This window comes from Mobula hypostoma, chromosome 2, assembly GCF_963921235.1.
Source record: "Mobula hypostoma chromosome 2, sMobHyp1.1, whole genome shotgun sequence".
NCBI classification, from domain to species: Eukaryota; Metazoa; Chordata; class Chondrichthyes; order Myliobatiformes; family Myliobatidae; genus Mobula; species Mobula hypostoma.
In genome coordinates this window covers 173513462-173540738 of record NC_086098.1, presented here as the reverse complement: position 1 = coordinate 173540738, position 27277 = coordinate 173513462, and the positions used below count along the sequence as shown (strand labels likewise).

The 27277-nt window shown below is 41.7% G+C and overlaps 1 protein-coding gene across 1 annotated transcript in view; it reads right to left on the bottom strand.

The window, feature by feature from the left end:
* gss (glutathione synthetase) overlaps window positions 1–27277 on the bottom strand; it is a 130733-nt gene that overhangs the window by 45806 nt on the left and 57650 nt on the right. The window contains exons 6-8 of the mRNA XM_063041089.1: window positions 16226–16342; window positions 15250–15330; window positions 574–651 (exon numbers count right to left, since the gene is read on the bottom strand). Of these exons, the coding sequence (XP_062897159.1) occupies window positions 574–651; window positions 15250–15330; window positions 16226–16342 (276 nt within the window). The remainder of the gene's footprint in view (window positions 1–573; window positions 652–15249; window positions 15331–16225; window positions 16343–27277) is intronic.

Genomic DNA, 27277 nt, shown 5'->3' with positions numbered 1-27277 from the left:
TGCCTTGGCTGCGAAGTTCCTCCAGCATTTTGTGTGTGTTGCTGATTAGATATACGGGGCAGCACAATGGCGTGGTGGTTAGCAGAAAACTTCAACATAATAGCAACTTGGGTTCAATTCCCGCCACTGGCTGTAAGGCGTTTGTATGTTCTCCCCGTGACCGCATTGGTTGCTTCCGGGTGCTCCGGTTTCCTCACACATTCCAAAGATGTACTGGTTGCTAGGTTAATTGGTCATTGTAAATTGTCCAATGATCAGGTTAAGATTAAATCAGGGGATTGCTGGGCATTAGGACTCGGGCCTATTCTGCACTGCATCTCAATAAATAAATAAATATTTGTTTTAACAAGCAGGTGTACCTAATAAAGTGGCCACTGAGTGTATATTCAAGTGCATTGTTTGATCTACTTGCCTGTGATGATACTGCAGCAGATTTTTCCATTGTACCTGTAGATCATGATAATAAACTTGACTTGAATAGAATTAAAATCCAAGCTAATTATTTAGCTTAATTTGTTTAAGCAACTGATGTCAACTCCTGTCTCAATCGGCAAAAGGTAAAAGAAAACTCACATGTGAAGTCTTTTCTCTTCATCCAGACTCCCTCTCTCATATATTTCCATCAATTGCCTCCGTATTACACGAATATTTCTGTCCCAAAAAATAAAATAATTAATTGCTCAATAGAAAGCAAATGGAGTACAACAGGCAAGCTCACCAAATACTGAGCTATAGAAGGTTCAACCATTAAGACGTAAGAAATGAAAGGATTGAGTTTCCATTTAATTCTTACGCAATACGTTTATTTCCGATGTACAGTACTGTGTAAAAGTATTAGGCACATATGTGCTGTTGGGGTGTCCAAGACTTTTGTACAGTACAATACTGTAGCAATTTTATGTATTACACCATATTGCTGCTTCTGCAAAAAAAGTCAAATTTCATGACATATGTGAGTGGTGATAAATCTGATTCTGATATGGGTCTCTGTTGAGGACAGAGTGGGAAAGGGGCAGGGAGAGCGAATCTTGGTTGTGAAAAGGGAGAGGGGAGGGAGTGGGAAGTACCAGAGAGATATTCTATAATGATCTATAAATCAATTGTATGGAATCAAATGATCTTGCCTGGTGTATCAGGGCTGGATGTGTCAGCACCTGCACCAACCCCCTGCCCAAAGCACTCCTTCTCTGACACCTGTCCCCCACCCTTCCCACAGCACTCCACCCTTTATACGTGCTAGATTTAAAAACTCGCTTTCCACTCCATGTTGACAAATACAGTACTGTGCAAAAGTCTTAGGCTGTATATATGTGCCTGCGACTTTTGCACAGTATTGTACAATTTTCCATACTTGTTTATCCCTTTGTCAATCCACTAGTGTAATGACAAAGTCAGGGACTCTCTCAGCATTAATATGCATTCAGCAGAGTGCAGTAATGTGTACAGTACTTTTTAGGATGGAACACACCCCGTTACTGCGTCAGCGTAAGGGGAGGCATATAGCAGACGATGTAACGCTGTTATAGCGCCAGCAACCTGGGTTCAATCCCGTCGCTGTACGGAGCTTGTACGTTCCCCACATGGCAGTGTGGGTTTCCAAAATGTATGGGTTGCGGTGAGTAAATTGTGTGCGCATGCTATGATGGTGCCAGAAGCACGATGACATTTGCAGGCTGCCTAGATGAGTTGTCACATGGAATTTCTAATTGGGTTAGGAACGAACGACGGGTTAACACGCGAGGAACATTTGACGGCTCTGGGCCTGTATACACTGGAGTATAGAAAGTATAGAAGAATGGTGGGGGGGGAGGGGGGAAGGGTGGTGGGAGAAAAAATGTCTCATCGAAACCTACCAAATATGGAGAGCCCTGTTGGCAGCTGATGGAGTAGCATCGTTTTAGAGTGCTCCTATCCTACTTACTTTATTGTCTCCTACCAGTTTTTTTTTAAACCTTACTAGAATAGTACTGCTCTACCATGGCTGGGAAAAGAACAAAAGTTTCTGCAAAAGAAAGAGAAACAGAAGATGAATCTCCAATCACTTTGGATTCAATTAGTGACTTCCTTAAATGGCAAAAATCGGAATTATCGGAGGAGTTTCAATGACTTAATGGCAAATTGGATACAATCCAACAAACTTTAACTGAGCATGAGAACCGAATTCCAGAAAATACTGCAAAGCTGGTGACACTTGAGGATGTTGAAGATACAATTAAACTCTGCAAAGAGTTATCCTTATCCAATGAGAAAATGGTGAAAAGGATTATCAATTTAGAAAACAGAAACAGGAGAAATAATTTGTGAATTCTGGGTCTAGAAGAATCAATTGAAGGCGCTGACCCTACGAAGTTCTTTGCAAACTTTCTGAAACAGCTATTCCCTGCTTTATTCACTTCTGAGCCGAAGCTCAATTGAGCATATCGCTCACTGACTTCGAAGCCTTTGTCGTCAGCAGCGAGACCCAGGTCGGTCATTCTAAGTTTTCATGAATTTCATATTAAGGACCATTTAATTCGCCATACCTGTCGACTAGGAATGATTAATTTCCATGGTTACAAGGTCAGATTTGTGGAAGACTATTCGCCTGAAGTTATGGCTGATCGTATGAAATATAAAGAAATTATGTCGGAATTTTACAATAAAGGATTTAAACCATCCCTTCGGTTTCCCTCCCATCTGAGTACTGTTTTGAAGAACAGATTGCAAAGAAGAATAAAGTTGGTTGAAGACGCAAAAGAGTTTCTGAAGGCTGAAGTCTAAAACTTAGATTTCTTATTTGATCAATTTTTTTTCCTGTTAATAGGAATTTGAAATATGGTTTCAATAAGCTTACGTTTTGGCTGTTCACATACAGTCTTTTGTTTTTTTTTATACACTTTTTTATTATATCCCTTTTTGAGGCTTTATTTTAATATATCTTTCTTTGAATTTGTTTAAACTGATCCTTTTATATTTTCGATTACTCAGTTATTTTTCTTTTTATGTTGTGTGTTGGTAGGGACATATTTGACCTTGTAGGACCGGGGTTTCTGTCAACAGGATTTTTTGGGGAGGGAACTTAGTTCTTAGCTCGCTGACTGCCTATTGGTCAGCCTTCTGGCTTTGGGTGGGGGAGGGACTAGGGCCTTTTTCTCTCTGGGAGCTGTGTTGGGTTGATTATATGATTGCCTGTTTGACTACCTCACGGTTTGCCTTCTAGTTTTAATAACTTATGGCCAGATCTTTTAATTACATGATTATTTGTATTTAAAATGGTTCGAAATATTAACTTATTTAGTTTGAATGTGAAAGGGCTGAATCATCCCATTCAACGGAACAAAGTGTTTGCTTATATTAAAAAATTAAAAGCCCCCATTATAGAAACATAGAAACGTAGAAAATAGGTGCAGGAGTAGGCCATTCGGTCCTTCGAGCCTGCACCGCCATTTATTATGATCATGGCTGATCATCCAACTCAGAACCCCGCCCCAGCCTTCCCTCCATACCCCCTGACCCCTGTATATTTTCTTATAAGAAACACACAAACGCAGCTGTGATAGCTTACGTTTTTTCACTCGGTGGAAGGATATACAATTCCATTCTTCATTTAATGCAAAATCACGTGGAGTTTCGATTTTTATGGATAATACAGTTTCCTTTGTTCAGCATAAAGTTGTTTCAGATCCTAATGGTCGATTTATTATTGTATCAGGGAGTTTAGACAGTAAATGGATTGTTTTTGCTAATGTATATGCCCCCAACGTAGACGATCCGGGATTTTTTGAATGTCTATTTTCATTTTTGCCAGATTTGTCTACTTACTCTCGTGTGATGGGAGGAGATTTTAACTGCTGGTTAGATCCAGTATTAGATCGCTCATCTGTCAAACCAGCCACACTTAATAAATCAGCTTTTTCATCCAATCCTTTCTAACTAAATGTGGTATAGTTGATGCTTGGCATTTTCTTCATCTGATGGCCAGGGAGTATTCTTTTTTCTCTCATGTCCATCATGCTTATACCAGGATTGACTATTTTTTTTTATTGACAGTCAAATGATTCCATTGGTTCGATCAATCGAATATAAAGAGATTGCTATTTTTGACCACTCTCCTGTACTTCTATCTCTAAATCTTCCTGGTCCTATCCCTATGAGTAGATTTTAGCGATTTAATTTAACTCTGTTATCCGATGAGGACTTTTTAAAACCTATGAAGAATCAAATTACTCATTTCTTTTGAAGAAAATACATTGGAAGAGACGTCTAGTCTTATTATATGGGATACTTCTAAAGCATATATCCGGGGTTAAATTATTTCTTATACTGCAAACATCATTAAAAAAGCTAACAAAGAGAGAAACAAACTAGCTAATCAATTAAAACAACTGGATCATAAACATGCTTCGGTACCAGATCCTGAAACATATAAGAGACGTATTGAAACCAAAACTAAATATGATCTTCTTTTAACGTATCCAATTGAAAACCAGCTTTTAAAAGATAGAAGTCAATTTTATATTCATAGAGATAAAACTGGTAAGCTACTGGCTAATCAATTGAAGCCATTTATAGCCAAGCAGCAAATTAAAGAAATACGTAAAACTAATGGGGATATGACAACTGACCACTCCCCCGCTCCCCCTCCCACTTTCAAATCTCTTACTATCTCTTCTTTCAGTTAGTCCTGACGAAGGGTCTCAGTCTGAAACGTCGACTGTACCTCTTCCTAGAGATGCTGCCTGGCCTGCTGCGTTCACCAGCAACTTTGATGTGTGTTATTCTGAAATTAATGACGCTTTTAGGAAATTTTATTCTAAATTGTATTGTTTTGACTCTGTTAATGATAATATTGCAATGAATAATTTTTTAGATCAATTAAATATTCCCAATCTTTTGATGGACGATTGTCGGCAATTGGATCAACCCATTTCCCAGGAGGAAATAGCTCAGACTATTTGAGAATTGCATTCTGGGAAATCCCCAGGACCCGATGGATTCTCTGGAGAGTTTTATAAGGCTTTTTCCTCCTTGCTTATACCACACTTATGTTCTACCCTTACAGATTCCGTCAAGGTAGAAAGATTACCGCAGTCTTTTTATGAAGCTTCCATTTCGCTTATTCTCAAAAAGAATAAGAATCCTACTGAATGTTTTTCATATAGACCCATCTCTTCGCTCAATTTTGATACTAAAATTTTATGTAAAGTGTTGGCTCGCAGACTTGAAAATATTATATTTTCTATAGTTTTGGATGATCAGACAGGTTTTATTAAAAATTGATATTCCCATTTTAATATACAGCATTTGTTAAATGTTATGCATTCTCCATCTAAGGAAATATCAGAATGTGTGATATCTTTGGATGCAGAGAAGGCCTTTAACAGTGTTGAATGGAGTTATCTTTCTACATCCTTAGAAAAATTTAATTTTGGACCTAATTTTTTTTTTTTTTTGAATTTTATTTTTATTTGGATAAGGAATTCACAATTATCTTGCACTTTTTTCACACATATAACCTTTTCCATTTTTTTATATGTATAAAACTACAATTATTTATACATTCTTAAGTACACATTGAGATGATATAAAAGGAAAATAAACATTTAAATAGATAATTATGTACTGTGGTAAATCTAACCTATTAGGCTAAGTAATGAAATTAGTTGTTAAGAAAAATGGTAATAATAGTTTCCATACAACCCTTCTGGACCATTTCCACTGGTCCAAAATGTTGCATACAAGTCTATATACCAACCATTGTAGGTGTTTATATCCCAATTTGTTCGTGCTTGTTCCTGCCCGCAGACATAATTATCCAATCCCTATGTACTTATTTACTTAATTTTTTCATTTTTTTTTATCCCTTTCCCAAATCTTTCCCTTTACTTGTGTTAATTCTCTATTTTCCAAAAAAAAACACAAACATTTAGACTAGGGGTGCTTACGTTAGCAATATTACTGTGTTGATGAGAAGAGCAATATAAATCATTAGGAGAGTCATCTAAAGTCTGCTCGCATTGGGGTTATATATTCAATCCATTTATTCCAGATTTGATAAAATGTTTCTTTTTGAGTTCTCAGGGAGTAAGTCAACTTTTCCATTTTAAATATTTCCAAGATAATTTCGTACCAATCTTCTAATGTAGGTGGTATTGGATTTAGCCATTTTCTAGTGATTGATTTCTTACTTGCCGCTAAGAGGGCCTGCAGCAACTTTATATCTTCCTTCTGTTCAAGGAACAATACACGCCCCAAATAGAGCGTCTCAAAGTTCAGAGGTATCTGGGACCTAAGTACCTTGACTAATGTTCTATGAATACCTTCCCAAAATAGACTTAATTTAGGGCAATCCCAGAAAATATGAAAATGATTTGCCTCCCTGGAGCCGCACCTTCTCCAACACATCACATTTGTATCTTTATATTTTTCCTGATATGGGGTCTTGAAGTATCTTATAATGTTTTTCCAACAATGTTCTCTCCAAGTCAAAGAATTAGTCGAGGACCATTGAAAGCTGCAGATTTTCCCCCAAGCCTCCTCTGAAAGTACCAACCCCGCTTCTTTCTCCCACTTCTCTTTAATATACAATGTATTTACATTTTTAGCATGGGAGAGTGCATTATATAGGCGAGAAACTGATTTACTAGGTATTGAACTGCAAGCCGAATTCAGAATCTTGAAAAATTCTAATTCTACTGTTGATAGGTCTGTATATCTACAACTCTGGTTAACATAGTTTCGTATTTTAAGGTACCTAAAAAAGTCATTATGTTCTAGGCCATGTTTGTCCTGCAGGATTTGGAAACTTTGTAATACTCTTTTATCTATAAATGAGAGGTAGGTTGTAAGACCTTTCTTTATCCATAGCTCAAATCTTTTATCTCCTCTGTTGGGAAGGAATTCGGTATCATATGCACACCATCTAAAGAGTTTTAACATGTTATTAATTCCACATGAATTAACCACCTTCTGCCATACTTTTAATGTAAGATTTATCCAAGCATTATTAAATTTTTCCAACTGGGCCATCAATCCTTTGTCAGCTATTGAGGCCTGAAGAGGAAAACTGTCAACTAATCCAAATTCTATTTCCTTCCATCTAGCCTTATATTCCCTATTACACCAATATAACAGAGGGGTTATCTGTGAGGCATAAAAATAATTTCTCAGGCAAGGAAGAACCATACCTCCTCCTTCCTTCCCTAACTGTAAGGTGTTATATCGAATTCTAGGTTTCCTTCCTTGCCAAATGAAGCGGGAAATCCATTTGTCCCATTCCCTGAATTGATTATCATCCACCTCCACTGGTAAAGTACGGAAAAGATATAATAACCGAGGAAGAATATTCATTTTTATAGTATTTATCCTTGAATTTAAACTTAAAAAGGGGATAAGATTCTATCTATGCATATCTGCTTTTATCTCTGAGATTAATGGCCCATAATTTACCTGTGACAGTGTTGAAAGATCCTTCGGCAGGGTTATTCCTAAATATTTTAATGATTTAGCTTCCCACTTAAGATCGTATGTATCCTGCAATTTTTTGGATGGTGTATAATTTAGGGAAATAACCTGCATTTTCTTTACATTTATTTTATAACCTGATATTTTCCCAAAGTCATCCAACAGTGTAAACAATCCTATAAATGATTTTTCTGGTTCACTCAGATAGACCAAAACATCATCTGCGAATAACGCCACTTTCTGTTCAATCCCTGCCACCTTGATACCTTTTACGATTTCGCTCTGTCTTATTAGTTGGGCAAGTGGTTCAATATATAGCGCAAAAAGGACAGGAGAAATTGGGCATCCCTGTCTGGTGCCTCTCTCTAAAATGAAGGAGTCAGAGAGGTCCCCATTTATCTTAATTCGGGCTGTAGGGCTGTCATATAGAGTCTGAATTACTTTAATAAACCTTTCTTGAAAGCCGAATCTTCCTAACACTCTGTATAGGAATGCCCAACTAACCGAATCAAAAGCTTTCTCAGCGTCCAATCCTACTGTCATTGTCTCTGTCTCGTTCTTATTAACCTGTTCTAATATGTGCAGAGTTCTCTTTATGTTGTCCTGTGTTTGTCTTTGTTGAATAAATCCAGTCTGGTCTAAATGGATTAGGCCAGGTAAAAGCTTTTCCAATCTGCGCGCTAATATAGATGTAAATAGTTTGTAATCTAAATTAAGAACACTAATTGGCCGATAATTGCCACATTCTAGTTTATCTTTACCCTCTTTAGGAATAACTGAAATAATCGCTTCTCTCCAGGAAGGTGGAGTTTCTCCTCTCTGCAAGATCCAATTAAAGGTGTTAAGTAGTAATGGGGCTAACTGTGTCTTCAGGGACTTGTACCACTCTGAGGTAAACCCATCAGAACCCGGGGACTTTCCAGCCTTTAACCTAGAGATGGCCACGTTCAGTTCTTTGACAGTTACTGGTTCTAATAAACTTTCATTTTGTAAATCTGTAAGTTTAGGTAGATCTAAAAAATTCAATACACTGTCTATATAGGGCTCATTGGGGGCCCGGGGTTGGGAGTACAGCTCTCGATAATATATTTCAAAACTCTCTTGAATTTTCCCTATTGTACTCTCCACAAGCTTTGTCTTTGGATTCTTTATTTTATGAATTGTATTGTCTGCTTGTTGTTTTCGTAATTTATATGCTAATAATCTAGCTGATTTACCTCCTACTTTATAATTCTTTTGTCTCAGGTAAAGAAAATTTCTTTGACTTTCCAACGTATAAGTATCATCAATTTCACTTTGCAATTTCCTAATTTCCTGTTTTCGATTTGAATTACTTTTGTTGCTATCTACAACTTGAAGTTGTTTTAATTTTCCTTGAAAGTCTGCTAATTTTTGTGCATTGATTTTTTTCATGTGAGTAGTCATGGAAATAATTTTCCCTCTCAGTACAGCTTTCAATGTATCCCATAAAATCACTGGTGATGTTTCTCCCGTGTCATTACGGTCTAGATATTCTTTGATTTCTCCCCTTAATCTCTCCATTACTTTCGGGTTATTGAGTATATGTGAGTTTAGCCTCCATAGTGTTTTCCTCATTTTCCTTTCCAGGATTAGAGACATAGAGACTGGGCTATGATCCGACAGATCAATTGTTGCAATATTACAGTTTTTTATCCTGAGTCTATCTGTATTAAAGATAAAGAAATAGTCTATCCTTGAATAGGCTGAATGAGGGAAAGGGTAATATGTATAATCTTTACTAGTAGGGTGTAACTCCCTCCAGACATCTATAATTCCCAACTCCTCCATCAATGAATTCACTTTCCGAGTCAGAGGTTTATTCTGAGTAACTATTCTTGAAGAATCTAATATAGGATTTAATCTAATATTAAAATCCCCTCCACAAATTACTACCCCTCGAGAACTGACCATTAGGTCAAAAATGTGTCTATAAAATGACCATTCACTACCTGGAGGAGCATAAACATTCAGCAATGTAATTTCTGTACCTTCTATTCTTCCTGTGATTTTTACAAACCGTCCTTCTTTGTCTCCAGTCTCTGAAATATGTTCATAATTAAGAGTACTTGATATTAAAGTAGCTACCCCTCTTTTGTGACTCAATTTATATGATGAATAAAATACATGCTTAAAGCCCATTCTTTTTAATTTTCCATGTTCAGATTGGCTCATATGTGTTTCCTGGAGGAAAGCTATTTGTGCCCTCTCTTTTTTCAATTTAGACATAATCTTATTTCTTTTAATTGGATTCAAAATCCCATTAACATTATAGGAAATTATTTTTACCAATTCAGTTTGCACTTTTCTCTAGTAGAAAAAAAGCTCTCTCCTTTTCTAACCAAACAGTAAGCAATCCCTTCTCAACAGTAAACCAAGACATATAACCACACCCTAGACATTTCTGAACGTATAACATTTAAAAATTTTTCCCGACTTCCCACAGTGAGGCCTGAGCACTGACCCGCCTCAGTTCAGAGGGATAACCTCTATCTTCACCCTGTGTTAGAGGGCCCTCAGCAGTTTGAATAATCATAGAGAATTTTCTCCTATTTATGTCTCGACCATATTGCTATCATTCAAGTTATTCCGCCTAGTTTATTTTCAGTTACCAGTTTTCATTTTACTTTTAAGTCCGATTTACTCTTTTCAGTCATTTCTCTTAATTAATCTGTATTCTCTGTACATTCGTGTCTGAATATTTGCAGCTTTTCCTTGTAGTTTGACACTCTGGTTCGAGTGGAGCGTCCTCGCCCCACTAACTGCCACGACTTCTGCTGAATCCTCTCCAGTAGCGACTCCGGTTGGGTGATAACTTTAATAGGTAGTCCCCGGTCCGCCAGGTCCAACGTCGCCTCCTCCACCGTAGCGTAAGTTTTTGTCCCTTCGTCGTAAAAGACTCTCAGCCGAGCTGGATACAGGGTCTGGAATCTGATGTTGTTTTCCTTCAGGACTCTCCGTGTTTCTGTATATTCCTTCCGTCTGGCAAGAATCCCCGGTGCGTAGTCGTGGTCTAAACTGATTTTGCAGTTGTTCCACATGAAACCTTTCTTTTGCCATGCTCTTTTAAGCACCTCTTCCTTCGTTCTGTAACTGAGAAATCTGATCAGAATCGATCTGGGCTGGGCGCCTGCCGGAGGCTGTGGTGCTAACGCACGGTGAGCCCTTTCTATCTGTAGGTCTTTTGCGGCCGGTATATCAAGGTTCTCTCTAAGCAGCTTCTCCACGAAGGGAATCATCAATCCGGGTTTACCTTCGGTTCCTTCGGGAACTCCGTAGATCCTCACATTTTCCCTTCTCGAGTGGCCTTCTTGATCTATTAGTTTCCACTGGAGCTGGTCTTGTAGCTTCAGCATTTCTGCTATCACTTCCTCGGCATTTTGTAGCTTCTCTTCAATTCCAACAATCCTTGCTTCGGCTTCATCTATCCGCGAGTTAGCTTTTACTATTTCTCCTTTAATATCTTCCAGCTGTTTGCTGTTATCTTGTCGGAACTCGCGAATCTCTCCGAGAATCAAAGACAGAGTCACCGATTCCCCCTCATTATCTCCGTCCTGGCTTGCCGTGGGGGAGCTAGGCCCGTCGCCTTGCTGCATCTCTTTATGTTTATCAGCCTTCGAAGCGGACTTTTTATTCTTGTTCTTAGACATCATCCTTGCCCCTTTTATTAATATAGTTATGCAATATTAAGTATTTGTCTAAATTCGATTTTGGGGCAGTTTACCTTCTTTTTTGTCGAGAGACCTTTTCCTTACGCCGCCATTCCCTTGATGACCCGGAAGTCCCCCCGGACCTAATTTTATTCATTGGATTAAATTACTTATTTCCCTTCGCTTGGGTTCTTACTAATCTTCAGAATTCTAAACCCTTTAAACTCCAACGTGGAACTGGACAAGGTTGTCTTTTGAGCCCTCTGCTTTTTACTTTGGTATTAGAACCCTTAGCAATTGCTTTTCGAGCGTCCAAAGAGAAAATACCAGTACTATTCATAAAGTGTTGCTCTATGCTGATAACTTATTGCTTTTTATATCTAATATTACAACCTCTTTACCATTTGTGTTCCGTTTACTGACTAATTTTAGTCAGTTCTCAGGATATAAATTAAATTTATATAAGAGTGAACTGTTTCTTTTAAACAATTTAATACCAAAAAAACCTTCCTTTTAAAATTTTAAGAAAACAATTTACGTATTTAGGAGTAACAATTACTAAGAATTATAAAGACTTATTTAAATAAAATATTTTAACTTTAATGAATTGTATTAAAAAAAACACTTTCTAATTGGTCTCCTCTTTCTTTATCACTGATTGGCTGAATTAATTCTATTAAAATGAATATCTTACCTAAATTTATATATCTTTTTCAAGCTACGCCTATTTTTATTCCTAAATCTTTTTTCAACTCTTTGGATTCAATTCTTTCCTCCTATGTATGGAAGAATAAAAAAACCTCGAATAAACAAAGCTCACCTTCAAAAAACCAAACAGAATGGAGGCTTTGCCTTACCCAATTTTAGATTATATTATTGGGCAGTAATGTAATACGACATATTACATTCTGGATATATTACATTAATCAGGAGAATTGCCCTTTATGGGTTTCTTTGGAAGTCAACTCTGTTATGAAATTTTCCATTATTTCTTTACTTGGATCCTTGCTTCCTTTATCTTTAAATAAACTAACTGACAACGTGGTGGTCAAACATAATTTGAGGATTTGGTTACAGTTTAGAAAATATTTCGGTTTATTGAGATTCTCCCTCTCGAGTCCCATCTTTTCTAATTGCTTTTTTAAACCATCTTTAATTGACCTATCTTTTAAAGAATGGGATAGATTGGGTATTAAACGATTTCAGGATTTGTTTGATGGAGGGAATCTCTCTTCTCTTGTGCCACTTTCAACGAAATTTCACCTTTCCAATACCCACTTTTATCGATACTTACAGATTAGAGATTTTTTAAGATCTCAATTACATACATTTCCTACAAGTCCATATACAATAGACATAATAGATACAATTTTTAATCTGAAACCCTTTGGCAACGGTTCAATATCTTACATTTACGGTCTGCTGTTGGGATTGAAAAAAGCCTCTTTAGATAAAATTAAAGGAGACAGGGAAAAGGATTTACAGATTTTCATATCTGAGGAGAGCTGGAAGATTATTTTAAAATTGATTAATTCTTCATCACTATGTGCTCATCATTCTTTATTGCAATTTAAAATGGTACATAGGGTCCATATGTCTAAAGACAAGCTCCCTCGTTTCTACGCAGATATTTCTCCCTATTGTGATAGATGTACAGGTTTCCCCCGCCATCCGAAGGTAGAGCATTCCTATGAAATGGTTCGTAAGCCGGAATGTCGTAAAGTGAAGAAGTAATTACCATTTATTTATATGGGAAAAATTTGTGAGCATTCGCAGACCCAAAAAATAACCTACCAAATCAAGCCAAATAACACATAAAACCTAAAATAACAGTAACATATAGTAAAAGCAGGAATGATATGATAAATACACAGCCTATATAAAGTAGAAATAATGTATATACAGTGTCGTATCACTTACCGGAATCGGGAAGACAGCGCCGAGTACACTGATGATGGTGTGATAGGCTGAGTCGTCGGAGGTTGGGGTGGTGCAGTGGTCCCCAACCTCCAGGCTGCCAACCGATACCGAACTGCGAAGCATGCAGTGGTGCAGTGGTGGCCGGGATGCACCCAGCACATCTTTAAGAAAAAAGCCAGAATAAACAAGCTAATTAATTAGGTGCTGCCCAGCACGTAAATGTTGGCCCAGATCAGAGATGACATAATCGGCAATCGCCTCCGATCTGGGCTGACATTTACGTGCCGGGCGGCACCTAATTAATTAGCTTGTTTATTTCAGCTTTTTTCTTAAAGATGTGTTGGGAGCGTCCCGGCTACCGTTGCATTCTCCACGGCAAAGTATCGGTCTGTCGCCCGGGGGTTGGGGTGGTGGGACACTGGGGTATCATCTCATCGTCCTCTGTTTCCATCAGGGCAGGCAGGTCATCTTCTTCTATGCCTGCCTGCCTCGATGTCGAAGGTCAAGGTTCGTTGTCTGCTGTGGCTGATGTGAGAGGCTTGAAAAACAACAGTATGCTTGACTGTTTAGCCTCGTGCATTTTTCTATCATCTCATGCAGTTGCTTCATGTTCAGTTCCTGGACGACTTCACTTTTGGTCTGTTCGCTACTGCATCCGGTTTCGATTGTTATCCTTTCCTCTTCCAAATGCATTAGCTCTTCATCTATCAGTTGTTGGTCATGGGATGCCAAAATCTCTTCAACATCATCTTCATCAATTTCCACAAGCCAAACTCACTTTGTCCTTACTTCGTTCACCACGATCGAAATGTTTAATTACGTCTAGTTTTACGCTAAATTTAACACCCTTACGAGCTCTTTTAGGCTTTTCCGATACCTTAGAACTCATCTTGCAAACGGATGCTCAAAATAAATCAAGATAAAGCACAGATGCTCACAGGCATGTGTTTAAGCAATGCCGGCTAGAATGCAGTTCCGGAGGAGAAGCTTGGCTGCTCGGGGCACACGCTGCCTTTTATCGCGCGCTGCCTTTTTTCACATGCAGCCTTTTTTCGTAACAGTGAAAACACCTTCTGTTAGCGAAAACAGGTAACTAATGTAGGTCTTTCGTAACAGCGAGGTTTCGTAAAGCGAACGTTCAAAAAGCGGGGGGGGGACACCTGTACTAATGGAGTGGCCACACTAATTCATATGTTTTGGACAAGTCTGAGCCTTGAAAAATTTTGGAAAGATGTATTTCAAACCTTCACTGTACTTTTCAACGTTAGTTTTAAGCCCAATCCTTTGACTGCTATGTTTGGTATTGTTGAGGATAGTGCTACAAAACTGAAGCCATCTAATGTGCGGGTATTGGCCTTTATGTCTCTTATGGCCAGGAGGGTGATCTTGCTCAAGTGGAAGGATGCCGCCCGCCCACTCATGTTCAATGGTTTTCTGAAGTTATGTTGTGCCGTGATCTAGAGAAGATTCGTTGTTCAATTTCTGATTCTAAACATGATTTTCTAATGTTATGGGGATCCTTTCTGAGTTATTTTCATAATCTTTAAACTGTTATTAAAGTATGGATCTGAGCCATTATTATTATATTATATGGCAAGGTATTTTTTTCCTTTTTTTTTAACCAACCAGCTCATTTTCGTAGTGGGGGTAGATTTAAAAAAAAATACAATTATTTTATGTTATTTCATTTCATAATTCAATCTTTCTTTCTACATGCTTGATTTGGAATATGGGATACTATGATCATATTACTGTGATTTAAATGTAATGTAATTTGTATTACTTGTATCCTTATGAATTTTGTATTTGTATTGATGCAATTCATATAATATTAATAAAAATATTGAAAGAGAAACCTACTAAATATTGAAAGACCATATAATGTGGACATGCAGACAATGGTTCCAATGGTGGGAGAATCTAGGGCCAGAGAGAACAGCCTCAGAATAGAAGGATATCTCTTTAGAACAGAGATGAAAAGAAGCTTCTTTAGCCAGAGGGTGGTGAATCTGTGAAATTCACTGCCATTGTCTGTTATTGAGGCCAAGTCAGTGGGTATATTTAGAGGTGCAGTTAATAGGTCCTTGATTAGTAAGTGCATCAAAGGTTACAGGGAGAGAATGAGGTTGAGAGGGATAATAAACCAGCCATGATAAAATGGCAGAGATTTAACGGGCTGAATGGCTTAATTCTGCTATTATGTCATATGGATACATACTTATTCCAAAGCTCCATTTCTAAGCAGCGCTGATCAAAGATATTCATTGAGACTCTTTCAACCAGGAAAAGAACCACTGCCCTGAAAGCAAAACAGAAAACACTGCAGATTAGAATCATGCAACAGGTACCAGCCAATCCACAAGTGCTTAGTTTGAAGGGACAGACGATAGGGCAATGCCAGTCTGATTTAACACAACACAGGAATAGACCCTCTAGCCCACGATGTTGGGCCGAACTATGTAAACTAATCACTTACGCTACATAATGTCCATTTCCCTCCATTCTCTGCACATTCTTTACAGCAGAGACAAGGGGGAATTTCTTCAGCCAGAGGGTTGTGAATTGTGGAATTCTTTGCCACAGACAGGTGTGGAGGCCGATTCATTGGGGATATTAAAAGAGATGGTTGACAGGCTTTTGATTAGTCAGGGCATCAAGACTGTATAGAGCAGGCAGGGGAATGGAGTTGTGAGGAATAATAAATCAGCAATGATTGAATGGTGAAGCAGACTTGATGGGCCAAATGGCCTAATTCTGCTACTGTGTCTTATGGTCTTACTCACATGTGTATCTAAGAGTCTCTAAAACACCTCCATTGTATTTGTCAGTGCATCCTAGGCACCTGGCACTCTGTAGAAACCTTACACTGCACATCATCTTTCCCCCTCTCACCTTAAAATGCATGCCCTATAATATTAGGCACTTCATCACTGGGAGAAAAATACTGGCCGTCTACTCTCACATAATCTTATAAACCTCGATCAGGTCTCCACTAAGCCTCCGTTGCTTCAGAGAAAACAACCCCAGCTTGTCTAAACTCTCCTTACAGCACATGAACTCTAATCTAAACAGTATCCTCTCCCTCAGTCCCACTTCTAATGAAGGGTTTTTGACTTGGAATGCTGACTGCTTTTCATTGCATGATGGAGTCTGCATGCCTTTTTGATTTTAGTTTACTGTGATATAGTACTTACTCCGATGATCCATACAACTGCCAGGCTTTTGCAAATCCTTTGCAAATTCCTTTCGCTGCTTCGTTACTCTGAATCTTTGCTGCCTCCTGCGGTTTCCCCCAGACGTTCATTACATGCCTACAAGAATCACAGCAAGATAAAGCTTATGTTTAATAATTCTTTAAAAATGTTTAAAGTTCAAAGTCAATTTACTGTCAAAGTACCTATATGTCACCAAATCTTACTTCAAGATTAGTTTTCTTGCCGGCATTCACAGAAGAAATTCCTATAATATATTTATATAATATAACAGAATCAATGAAAAATTGCCATCAATCAAAGACTGACAAAGAAACAAAAAATATGCAAGACAGATTGTGCAAATACAAAAGGAGGTACAATCAAGAATCCACTAACCTCTGTCTTATATATTCGTAAAGACTTGGCCTCCACAGCTGCCCGTGGCAACGATTTCCACAGATTCACCACTCTCTGGCTAAAGAAATTCCTCCCCATCTCTATTCTTGAAAGTGAGTCTATAGGAAGAGTTCCCAACCTTTTTAATGCTGTGGATCAATAACCATTAAGTAGGGAGACCGTAGACCCCAGGTTGGGAACTCCTGGTCTATAGACTGCGTTCAGTGATCAGTTCAGTGTTGCAGTGAGTGAAGTTATCCATGCTGGTTCAGGAGCTTGATGACTGAGGGGTAATAAACTATTCCTGAAGCTGATGGGGTGGCTCATGTACCTCCTTCCTGATGGTAGTTGCCAGCCAGAAGACAGCATGGGCTTGATGGTGGGTGGTCCATGATAAATTTCAAGATGTTTTCTCTGAAGCAGCGTAGGCTTAGTGGAGATCTGATAGAGGTTTATAAGATCAAGTGAGCTGTAGAAGGCCAGTATTTTCTTGCAGGGTCAAAATGCCTAATATTATAGGGCATGCATCAAAGGTGAGAGGGGGAAAGTACAAAGATGATGTGCAGAGGAAGGTTTTTACCGAGTGCTGGGTGCCTGGAATGCGCTGCCAGGGTTAGTAGTGGAAGCAAATACAATGCAGACTCTTAGACTGGCATATGAATAAGACCATAGGACATAGGAGCAGAATTAGGCCATCTGGTCCATCAAGTCTGTTTCTCAATTCAATCATTCCTGATTTATTATCCCTCCCAACTCCATTCTCCTACCTTCTGTCTGTAACCTTTGATGCCTTTACAAATCAAGAACCTATGAACCTTAAATATACTCAATGACTTGGCCTCCACAGGAGTATGTGGCAATGAATTCCACAGATTCACCACCCTCTGGCTAAAGAAATTCCTCATTCTGCTTTCACGTGGCAGCACTCCTTGCAGATGGGCTCAATGGTGAGGACAGCTTTCCTTGTGATGGACTGGGCTGTATCCACCACTTTTTGTAGGTTTTTCCATTCTTGAGCATTGGTGTTTCCATAGCAGTTAATTAATTAGTCAATGAACAGTACAATTGTATAGGGAAGCAAATGTTTGGGAGCTCACTTACACAAATCTGTCAAAGTCAACCCAACGGCAAAGTCATACAGCATTGAAGCAAATCCTTCACCATGTCTACACTAACTATTGCGAACCCATCCACAGCAATCCTACATTAATTCTATTTTACCCTCCGCACATTCCCATCAGCTTCCCCCCCTCCCCAATTCAACCACTCACTTGCATATCAGAGCCACTTTACAATAGCTAATTCAACTACCAAACTGCACACCTCTGGGAAGCAGGAGGCAACCCGAGCACCCAGAGGAAACCCATTCCGTCACAGTCAAGCTCTGCATGAACAAACTGGAGACCAGGATTAGTAAATTGGTTCATTATTGTTACATGTACTAAGGTAATCAGGCTCAGGTTTATTATCACTGACACATCTTGAAATGTGTTGTTTTGCAGCAGCAGTACCCTGCAATACATAATAAAAGCACAGTAGCACAGTATTTAGTACTAGGTTCAATTCCCGCCGCTGTCTGTAAGGGGTTTGCATGTTCTCGCCGTGACTGCATGGGTTTCCTCCAGCTGCTCCAGTTTCCTCCCACGTTCTAAAGACGTACCAGGTGGTAGGGTAATTGGTCTTGTAAATTGTCCCATGATCAGGCTACGGTTAAATCGGGGGATTGCTGGGCGGCGCAGCTCGAAGGGCCAGAAGAGTCTATTCTGCGCCGTATCTTAGTAACTATGTAATCCTCTCACCATAGGCTTGTAATGAGTTAGCTATTACTGTGAATACAAACTACAGCAACATAACTCTACCATGCATGGGAATAACAATGAAAAAGCAATTTCCAGTAAATAAACACAAACATAAAAGTTTGAACGGAGCTCAGCAAAATAGAGGGCTATAGTTAACCCGAGGTAATTTCTAAGGTAAGGACATGTTCGGCACAGCTTTGTGGGCCGAAGGGCCTATATTGTGCTGTAGGTTTTCTATGTTTCTATGTTTACTTCTAAGGGAAAACTAAGGCAATTACTTGTATGAGTACTGACAGACACCTATGCAAATTTACCATTTGCCAGGAAACAATAATTTAACTCACACCAGTATAAACAATAATTTAGCTCACACCAGTTTAACCCATTACATATATATTAGTCTATACTGCTGGAGCTCATTGTGGTGTAATCAATCCAGTTTGCTTCATTTCATTTACTCCTGGTTTTGCATTGATTAAAAAAAAACAGTCCAAGCAAAACATAAATAAATATCCACGCAACAGCGAAGGAAAAAGCGTTGAACTTTTGCCAAGGTCATCTAGCCATCTAAAAGTTATATGCACATTATCTGTGAAACCATAACCTGAATGAATCAGTATCTGTCCTTCCAAATGGGTTCTGCGAGCGTTTCAGCATGTCCTTCTGTGATGTTCATTATCTGTTTTCATATTCCTTCTCTACCCTCCCTCTAGAAAATGGCTCCCCCATTCTTTCCCCGTGCTCTCTCACAGAAGAAATGTTAAAAAGACAAATCCTATTGACTAATTCCACAAGCCTAACTTATCCAACTGAATTTTTATTGTTAAACAGCAAAAATGAAATCCTTGACTCTATAATTCTTGACTCTATAAAGGAACGTTTATTGCTTTTTAAGAAAATCTACAAAAAATAAATACCTGACAGCATAACTGTATTAATAAAATAAACATGATCTTTAACTGGGGTATTTCATTCTTTCCACACCAAAATAGGGATGTCCTCATGACTTTTATAAACCTGTGACACTTATCAAGCTCACTATTAATAACACGACATTTATACTCAGTAACAATAACAGTTATGTTCACACTTAAGTTCTGACGGTATTCAGGCATATGGGTTACAACATTCAAATGAATTAAGTGATTACAGGACATCCAATCCATTTGTAAATGGATACAATATATCTTTCCATTGGGATTGACACAGCATTCTGATTTCCAGATGTGTCATATGCCAGCCTGCTTGGAGGTTTCCTGACTCTCTGTGATCTTATCTAAGCTTCAGTTTCTTCATCCTTTAATTGTTCATTCTCAGTCACTATTTCATCAGTTTGAGTCTTTTCATGTTTACTTTGAGATGCCTCATCCAGTCAACTGGGGTCTTTGCAAAGGCAAGCACAGGTACTTTTGTCGGCAACTCTTTAAACGTCTGAAATGCTTCTTCACACTTCGCATCCCATCTTTCTCTGAAAGGCCCCCAAGTGTTAAGATAAGGCTTGGCTTCTTCACCCTTCCTTCTCTGAGGGGGGATAACCACACAGAAGTTGATTCAAAAGGTGACTCACTCTGGAGTAGTTCTTCACAAATCTTCGGTAGTATCCACAGAATCCAAGAATGATCAGTTTGGGTCTTGGCCATGTGGTTACTGCCTTTATCTTAGAAGGATCTGTAGCCACTCCAATCTCACAGACTATGTGTCCTACATAGTTGACTATCATTTTACAGAACTGGCACTTGTCCAGTTACAGTTTTAAATCTACAGCTTTAAGGCAATCTAACAACTTCAGTATTCTTGACTCGTGCTTCTCCAGTATCGACCCAAACACTATGAGGTCATCCAAGTACATAAGTACTTCAAGCAGGTTCATCTCTCCAACAGTCTGCTCCATGAGAAGTTGTAAAGTTGCCAGTGCTCCTGATATGCCCGGAGGCATCCTTTCAAAACTGAAAAAGAAATCCAAGAGGACAATATGAATGTTGTCTTCTCTATCAGATTCACTCATTGGCACTTGGTAATACCCACTTCCAACACATGAACCATTTGCTTCCACTTATGCAGGCCAGAGCATTCTCGATCTGTGGAACTGTATATTGGTCTGGGATTGTACGGCTGAACAGTGTGCTAACATTGACACACATTCGTATTTTCCCATTCTTTTCCCTCGTCCTTTAATAGTTCATTCTCAAATCAAATCAAGTTTAATTATCATTCAACCATAATAGATTCAGTGAATGAAACAGCACTCCTCTGGGGCAAAAGTGCAAAACAAACAAAACTGAACATTCAAAATAGCGAGTAAAGAAGCATATTCATGCAAAAAAACAGACACATATTTCTAGAGAAAGAAGAGAGAGAAGGTAAGTCATTCTTTGAGAACTCTCACCAGTTCACAAAGAAATTGCTTGAACAAAGTAAGAGCGGGCAGCTTAACATCTCTCAACAAGAACTTGAGGATCACCTGGCAAGCACTTACTCTAACGAACAGCGGGAGGCTCCTTTGCTTGATATTTCAGGGCTTGTGAAGCCTACCGAGCCAGGAGTGAAGTTCGATCTGTCAGAACCCAGACTGGCAGAAAGGCAAAGTCAGGTTCACTGCTAGGACCCAATGGAGTGCCGTATAAGGTGCTCAAGAAGTGTGAAGGGCTGAGGATATAATTGTGGAGATTGTTAAAAGGTGGTGTGGAGACAAGGTGTTGTTCCTTTGTCATGGAGTGAGGTGAAGGAGTATACATCCCGAAGGAAGAGAATTCCACTACATTGAATCAGTTTCAACCAATTTCACTCCTGAATGTAGAGGGGAAGATTATGTTTGGCATTCTAGCAAAAAGAATATCTTCATTTGTGATAGAAAATGGATTGGTAAATACATCTGTGCAGAAGGCAGGAATACCAGGCTTCCCGGGATGCCTTGAACATACTAGTATGGTATGGCATACCATCCAGGAGTCGAAAAGGTTGAGAAATCTAGCTATGGTTTGGCTTGATCTTGCAAATGCGTATGGTTCTGTTCCCCATGCCCTGGTTGAGTTTGCGATGGAATTCCTATGGATTCCTGCTAAGGTGAGGAACTTTGTTATACAGTACTGCAATGATTTCCGGATGAGGTTTTCCACTCAGCGGTTTACAACTAGGTGGCAGAACTTGGATGTTGGAATCCCAATGGGATGTGTGTTAGCCATGGAGGTCATTGTGAGGGCTGCAGAATCAGTGGGACCAGGAGTCACACTTGATGGCGGAGGGGAGTTACCAACAATACAAGCATTCATGGACTATCTCACCCTTTTGGGTCCTAGCACGGAGGCAGTGGAAAGTGTACTATCTAGACTCGAGCAGCTAATGGATTGGGGAAGAATGAAGTTCAAGACCAAGAAGTCAAGGAGCCTTGTTCCTAGGAGAGGAAAACTGGTTGACTTTCATTTCACCCTTTGTGGAGAGGAGATTCCATCCATTCAGGACCAACCGGTTAAGAGCCTCCGGCGATGGTACACAGAGGAGCTGAGAGACACCAAGAGGGTTCAAGAGACGGGAGAACAGATCAGCAGAGGTCTGATGTCTGTCGACAAGTGTGGCTTGCCTGGGAAGTTGAAGTTGTGGTGCTTCCAGTACGGACTGATGCCATGGATAATGTGGCCACTAACTGTCTATGAAGTGGCAATGTCCCATGTTGAGGCAATGGAATGAAAGATCAACAAGTATGTGAAGAAGTGGCTTGGAGTACCGAGCAGCCTCACCAATGTTGCAATCCACAGTAGCCAGACAAAGCTTACCATTCCGGTGCAATCCCTTGTTGAAGAGGTCAAGGTAGCCAAGGTAAGATCATTCTTGATGCTTCGAGACTCAAAATACCCTGTTATCAAGAACACCCAGCTGAATGTGAGTTCAGGCAGGAAGTGGTCAGCCTGTGTAGCAGTTGATGAGGCAGAGTCTAGATTGAAGCACAAGGAGATGGCTGGGGCTACTCAGCTGGGCCACCAGGGACATGGATGGTCAACCCACAAGTGGTGGTCATCTTCTACAGGTAAGGAGCGCTGTGAGCTTGTAACGCAAGAAATATGAGAGGTAGAAGAGGAAAAAAGGTTAGCTAAAACAGCTGGCCTGGCCAATCAAGGGGCTTGGATCTGGTGGGATAGTGTTGAACAACGACGTCTATCTTGGAATGTTCTGTGGCAGATGGAACCACTCTGCATTTCTTTTCTATGCAGAGCAATGTACAACATGCTCCCAACACCTGCCAACCTCAGCGCCTGGTATGAAGGTAAGACAGACAGGTGTGCTGCTTGTGGCGAGAAGGAAACACTTCAACATATTTTGAGTGCATGCAGACTCAATCTTTCCAGTGGCATGTACACTTGGAGACAGAACAACGTTCTCAAAGTTGTAACAGAAGCAGTTGAGCAGAGAGTACTGCAGCACAACTTATCTCACAGTATCCTGGGAAGACAACATCGATGAAGCCCATGAGCGCAAGTTAACCAAGTATGCAGAATTAAAATCAGAGTGCAGAGACAGAGGGTGGAAGGCCTCATGCTATCTGTTCAAAGTAGGTTGATGTGGCTTTATTGCGTTCACTTTCTAGAAGTGGCTGTGTGACCTTGGCTTCACTAGAAGAGAGATCAAATCAACCAGCAGGGCTGTAGCTGAGACAGGATCAGCATGGGTGTGGACCAAGTACGTCAGAGGGGCAGATAGTCGGACAGTGTATCCATCTTTTGCAAACCCTTCAGTAGTTGCACAGGTACCTGAAGAGTAGACTATCTGTTGGAGGGAAGTGACCAACAACTCTGATAGACGCAGATGCCAAATTTTAAGCTCACCAGTGGGAGGTGGTGCTTTAGCACTGCTGGCCCACCACCTCGAGGGAGTCTTGATCATAAGCGGGCCGAAACTCCTGAAGACAGGTGGCAGATCAACTGATGATCCCACTGGTGATAGCACAGGACAGTTAACATCTTAGTCCAAGTGTATTTTCAATTCTAGTACAGAACCCTCAGCAACATGTCCTAAAATTGATGGTACAGTCTCCCAGCTGTGAGCAGATGCATGCTGTCTGTCATTCCACCGCTCGAACACAGGAGGGCAGTACCGACGAGGTAGGCCAGCCCCCACCCGTGGGCAGACGCCCCACCCCACCGCCTCTGGCGTATTCTCACCTGGTCTGCAGCAACAGGCAAGCCCACAGCTTGAGGCCTAGTTCTCACTACAACCAAGGCTACACAGCTTCCATGCCATCCTCCCGCCAAAAGACAAGGGTAACAGGGCTGCAGCAACTAACATTATTACAATGCAACACAGCCTTGTGATCACAAGTGAAATGTCCGAGACGATCTCCCATGATTATACTGCACGCAGCAGGCAGCCACATGGTCTGTAGCCAGGTCATCTCCTCCAAACCCAAACCAGCTCCTTTCCCAACATCCTGACTGGCTCCTCCGGCACCAGTCCAGCTACTCCAATCAACGAGCAGCTTACTGATGGAGTAGCCCTGCAGTATCTGAAGTTCTTGGAGTAGAATTGTCTTGCGATTGTAAAAAAAAACATCTAACAAAGAAAAAAGCACCTTAAGTTGCCCCCAGTTGGCCACTGCATGCAAATACACAGCAGATGTCACTACTTCATCAGATTTGTCTGTAACACTCAGCTATACTGGCTCGTATTTATCTAGGGGAAACCCCGTCCGCCGCCCAACATGGTCTCCCGGTTACATCAGCTGCTGTATAATGCCACCTGATTCGGCCTGAAACATCAATCATCAGCCAGCACACAATGTACATTTTACAAATTCCACTTTATAAATCTTACTAGGACTATGAGATTAATAGAGGTACAATACAACAGGGAATGAAAAAAAGGCGCCAGACTTATCAAAGTTCAATTTCTTCGTGCACAGTTGGAGCTCGGGACCTTCTTTCTTCACCCTGCGATCCACCCTGACCCCTTCGACTCGCAGCTCGGGACCACCCGAAGTGATCAGCCAAGCACTCCCAGCACGTCCGTCGTCCTCCCGGTCTCTCCTCCGACTCCCCGCCAAAACCCAGCACGTCCGTCTTCCTCCTGGTCTCTCCTCCGACTCCCCGCCAAAACCCAGCACGTCCGTCTTCCTCCCGGTCTCTCCTCCGACTCCCCGCCAAAACCCAGCACGTCCGTCTTCCTCCCGGTCTCTCCTCCGACTCCCCGCCAAAACCCAGCACGTCCGTCTTCCTCCCGGTCTCTCCTCCGACTCCCCGCCAAAACCCAGCACGTCCGTCTTCCTCCTGGTCTCCTCCGACTCCCCGCCAAAACCCAGCACGTCCGTCTTCCTCCCGGTCTCTCCTCCGACTCCCCGCCAAAACCCAGCACGTCCGTCTTCCTCCCGGTCTCTCCTCCGACTCCCCGCCAAAACCCAGCACGTCCGTCTTCCTCCCGGTCTCTCCTCCGACTCCCCGCCAAAACCCAGCACGTCCGTCTTCCTCCCGGTCTCTCCTCCGACTCCCCGCCAAAACCCAGCACGTCCGTCTTCCTCCCGTCCTCCTCCGACTCCCCGCCAAAACCCAGCACTTCCGTGGTCCTCCCGGTCTCTCCTCCAACTCCCCACCAAAACCCAGCATGTCCGTCTTCCTCCCGGTCTCTCCTCCTACTCCCCGCCAAAACCCAGCACGTCCGTCTTCCTCCCGGTCTCTCCTCCGACTCCCCACCAAAACCCAGCACGTCCGTCTTCCTCCCGGTCTCTCCTCCGACTCCCCGCCAAAACCCAGCACGTCTGTCTTCCTCCCGTCCTCCTCCGACTCCCCGCCAAAACCCAGCACTTCCGTGGTCCTCCCGGTCTCTCCTCCAACTCCCCACCAAAACCCAGCATGTCCGTCTTCCTCCCGGTCTCTCCTCCTACTCCCCGCCAAAACCCAGCACGTCCGTCTTCCTCCCGGTCTCTCCTCTGACTCCCCGCCAAAACCCAGCACGTCCGTCTTCCTCCCGGTCTCTCCTCCGACTCCCCGCCAAAACCCAGCACGTCCGTCTTCCTCCCGGTCTCTCCTCCGACTCCCCGCCAAAACCCAGCACGTCCGTCTTCCTCCCGGTCTCTCCTCCGACTCCCCGCCAAAACCCAGCACGTCCGTCTTCCTCCCGGTCTCTCCTCCGACTCCCCGCCAAAACCCAGCACGTCCGTCTTCCTCCCGGTCTCTCCTCCGACTCCCCGCCAAAACCCAGCACGTCCGTCTTCCTCCCGGTCTCTCCTCCGACTCCCCGCCAAAACCCAGCAAGTCTGTCTTCCTCCCGTTCTCCTCCGACTCCCCGCCAAAACCCAGCACTTCCGTAGTCCTCCCGGTCTCTCCTCCAACTCCCCACCAAAACCCAGCACGTCCGTCTTCCTCCCGGTCTCTCCTCCTACTCCCCGCCAAAACCCAGCACGTCCGTCTTCCTCCCGGTCTCTCCTCCGACTCCCCGCCAAAACCCAGCACGTCCGTCTTCCTCCCGGTCTCTCCTCCGACTCCCCGCCAAAACACAGCACGTCCGTCTTCCTCCCGGTCTCTCCTCCGACTCCCCGCCAAAACCCAGCACGTCTGTCTTCCTCCCGTTCTCCTCCAACTCCCCGCCAAAACCCAGCACTTCCGTGGTCCTCCCGGTCTCTCCTCCGACTCCCCGCCAAAACCCAGCACGTCCGTCTTCCTCCCGGTCTCTCCTCCGACTCCCCGCCAAAACCCAGCACGTCTGTCTTCCTCCCGTTCTCCTCCAACTCCCCGCCAAAACCCAGCACTTCCGTGGTCCTCCCGGTCTCTCCTCCAACTCCCCGCCAAAACCCAGCACGTCCGTCTTCCTCCCGGTCTCTCCTCCAACTCCCCGCCAAAACCCAGCACGTCCGTCTTCCTCCCGGTCTCTCCTCCAACTCCCCGCCAAAACCCAGCATGTCCGTCTTCCTCCCGGTCTCTCCTCCAACTCCCTGCCAAAACCCCCGTTTCCCAGCTATATGAGACAGCATATCACCCCAAAAAAGAATAACATGGACACCCATTGGTTCAATCACTCTCTTATCAATAAGATAACCCAAACAAACTGCAGTGAGAGGACCTTCTCAGTATTTAACATAACAAAGAAGCCATTTGATTAACATACGCAGAAACAAAAGATTAATATAACAAAGAAGCCATTTTGATTAACATACGCAGTAACGTAAAAGAAGAAACCCCTTACACGTCAGTTTGTCTCAGACACTATTTCATCAGTTTGAGTCTTTTCTTGTGACTTTTCCTGTTTACTTTGAGAGGTCTCATCCTGTCTATCATTTGTACCTTCCTGCAACTCAGTTCCTCCTGCCCTCTGACTAGACTCAGCTTTACCTTCAGTTATATGGGAGTCCAGTTCCCTTTCATTATCTAATGTCATTTCTGGTTGTCCAGTGGTTGTATTCCCCACTATCCAGGTCTAGACGGAAAGGTTCTGACATCTCTTCAACTCTTCTTGATAAATTTGCATAAGGCAGGTTATACCACATTCAAATTTCCTCATCTTCTGAGTTTGCACCGTATTCGATGGATTCCTCTGTATTCTCTTCATGTCTTTCCACTGAAACCGTCTGATTCATCGTCAGCTGTTTTTTTTTCTTTTCTTCTTCTCTATTGCAGAGTTCTTTTTCTAGGTGTAGGTCCTACATCAGACTCTGGGTCAATATGTACTCCCCACCATAGAGGTAAGAGAAGGTTCCAATGAAGAATTTTTGGTCCACTTCATACAGTGTAGAAATCCAGCGGTCAGCCAACTAATGCTTCTATTCTAGTCCTAAATTTCTTGTTAGAACTCCATCTCCACGCATCATAGAACATAGAAGTCTACAACATATTACAGGCCCTTTGGCCCTCAACGTTGCGCTGACCACGTAACCTACTCT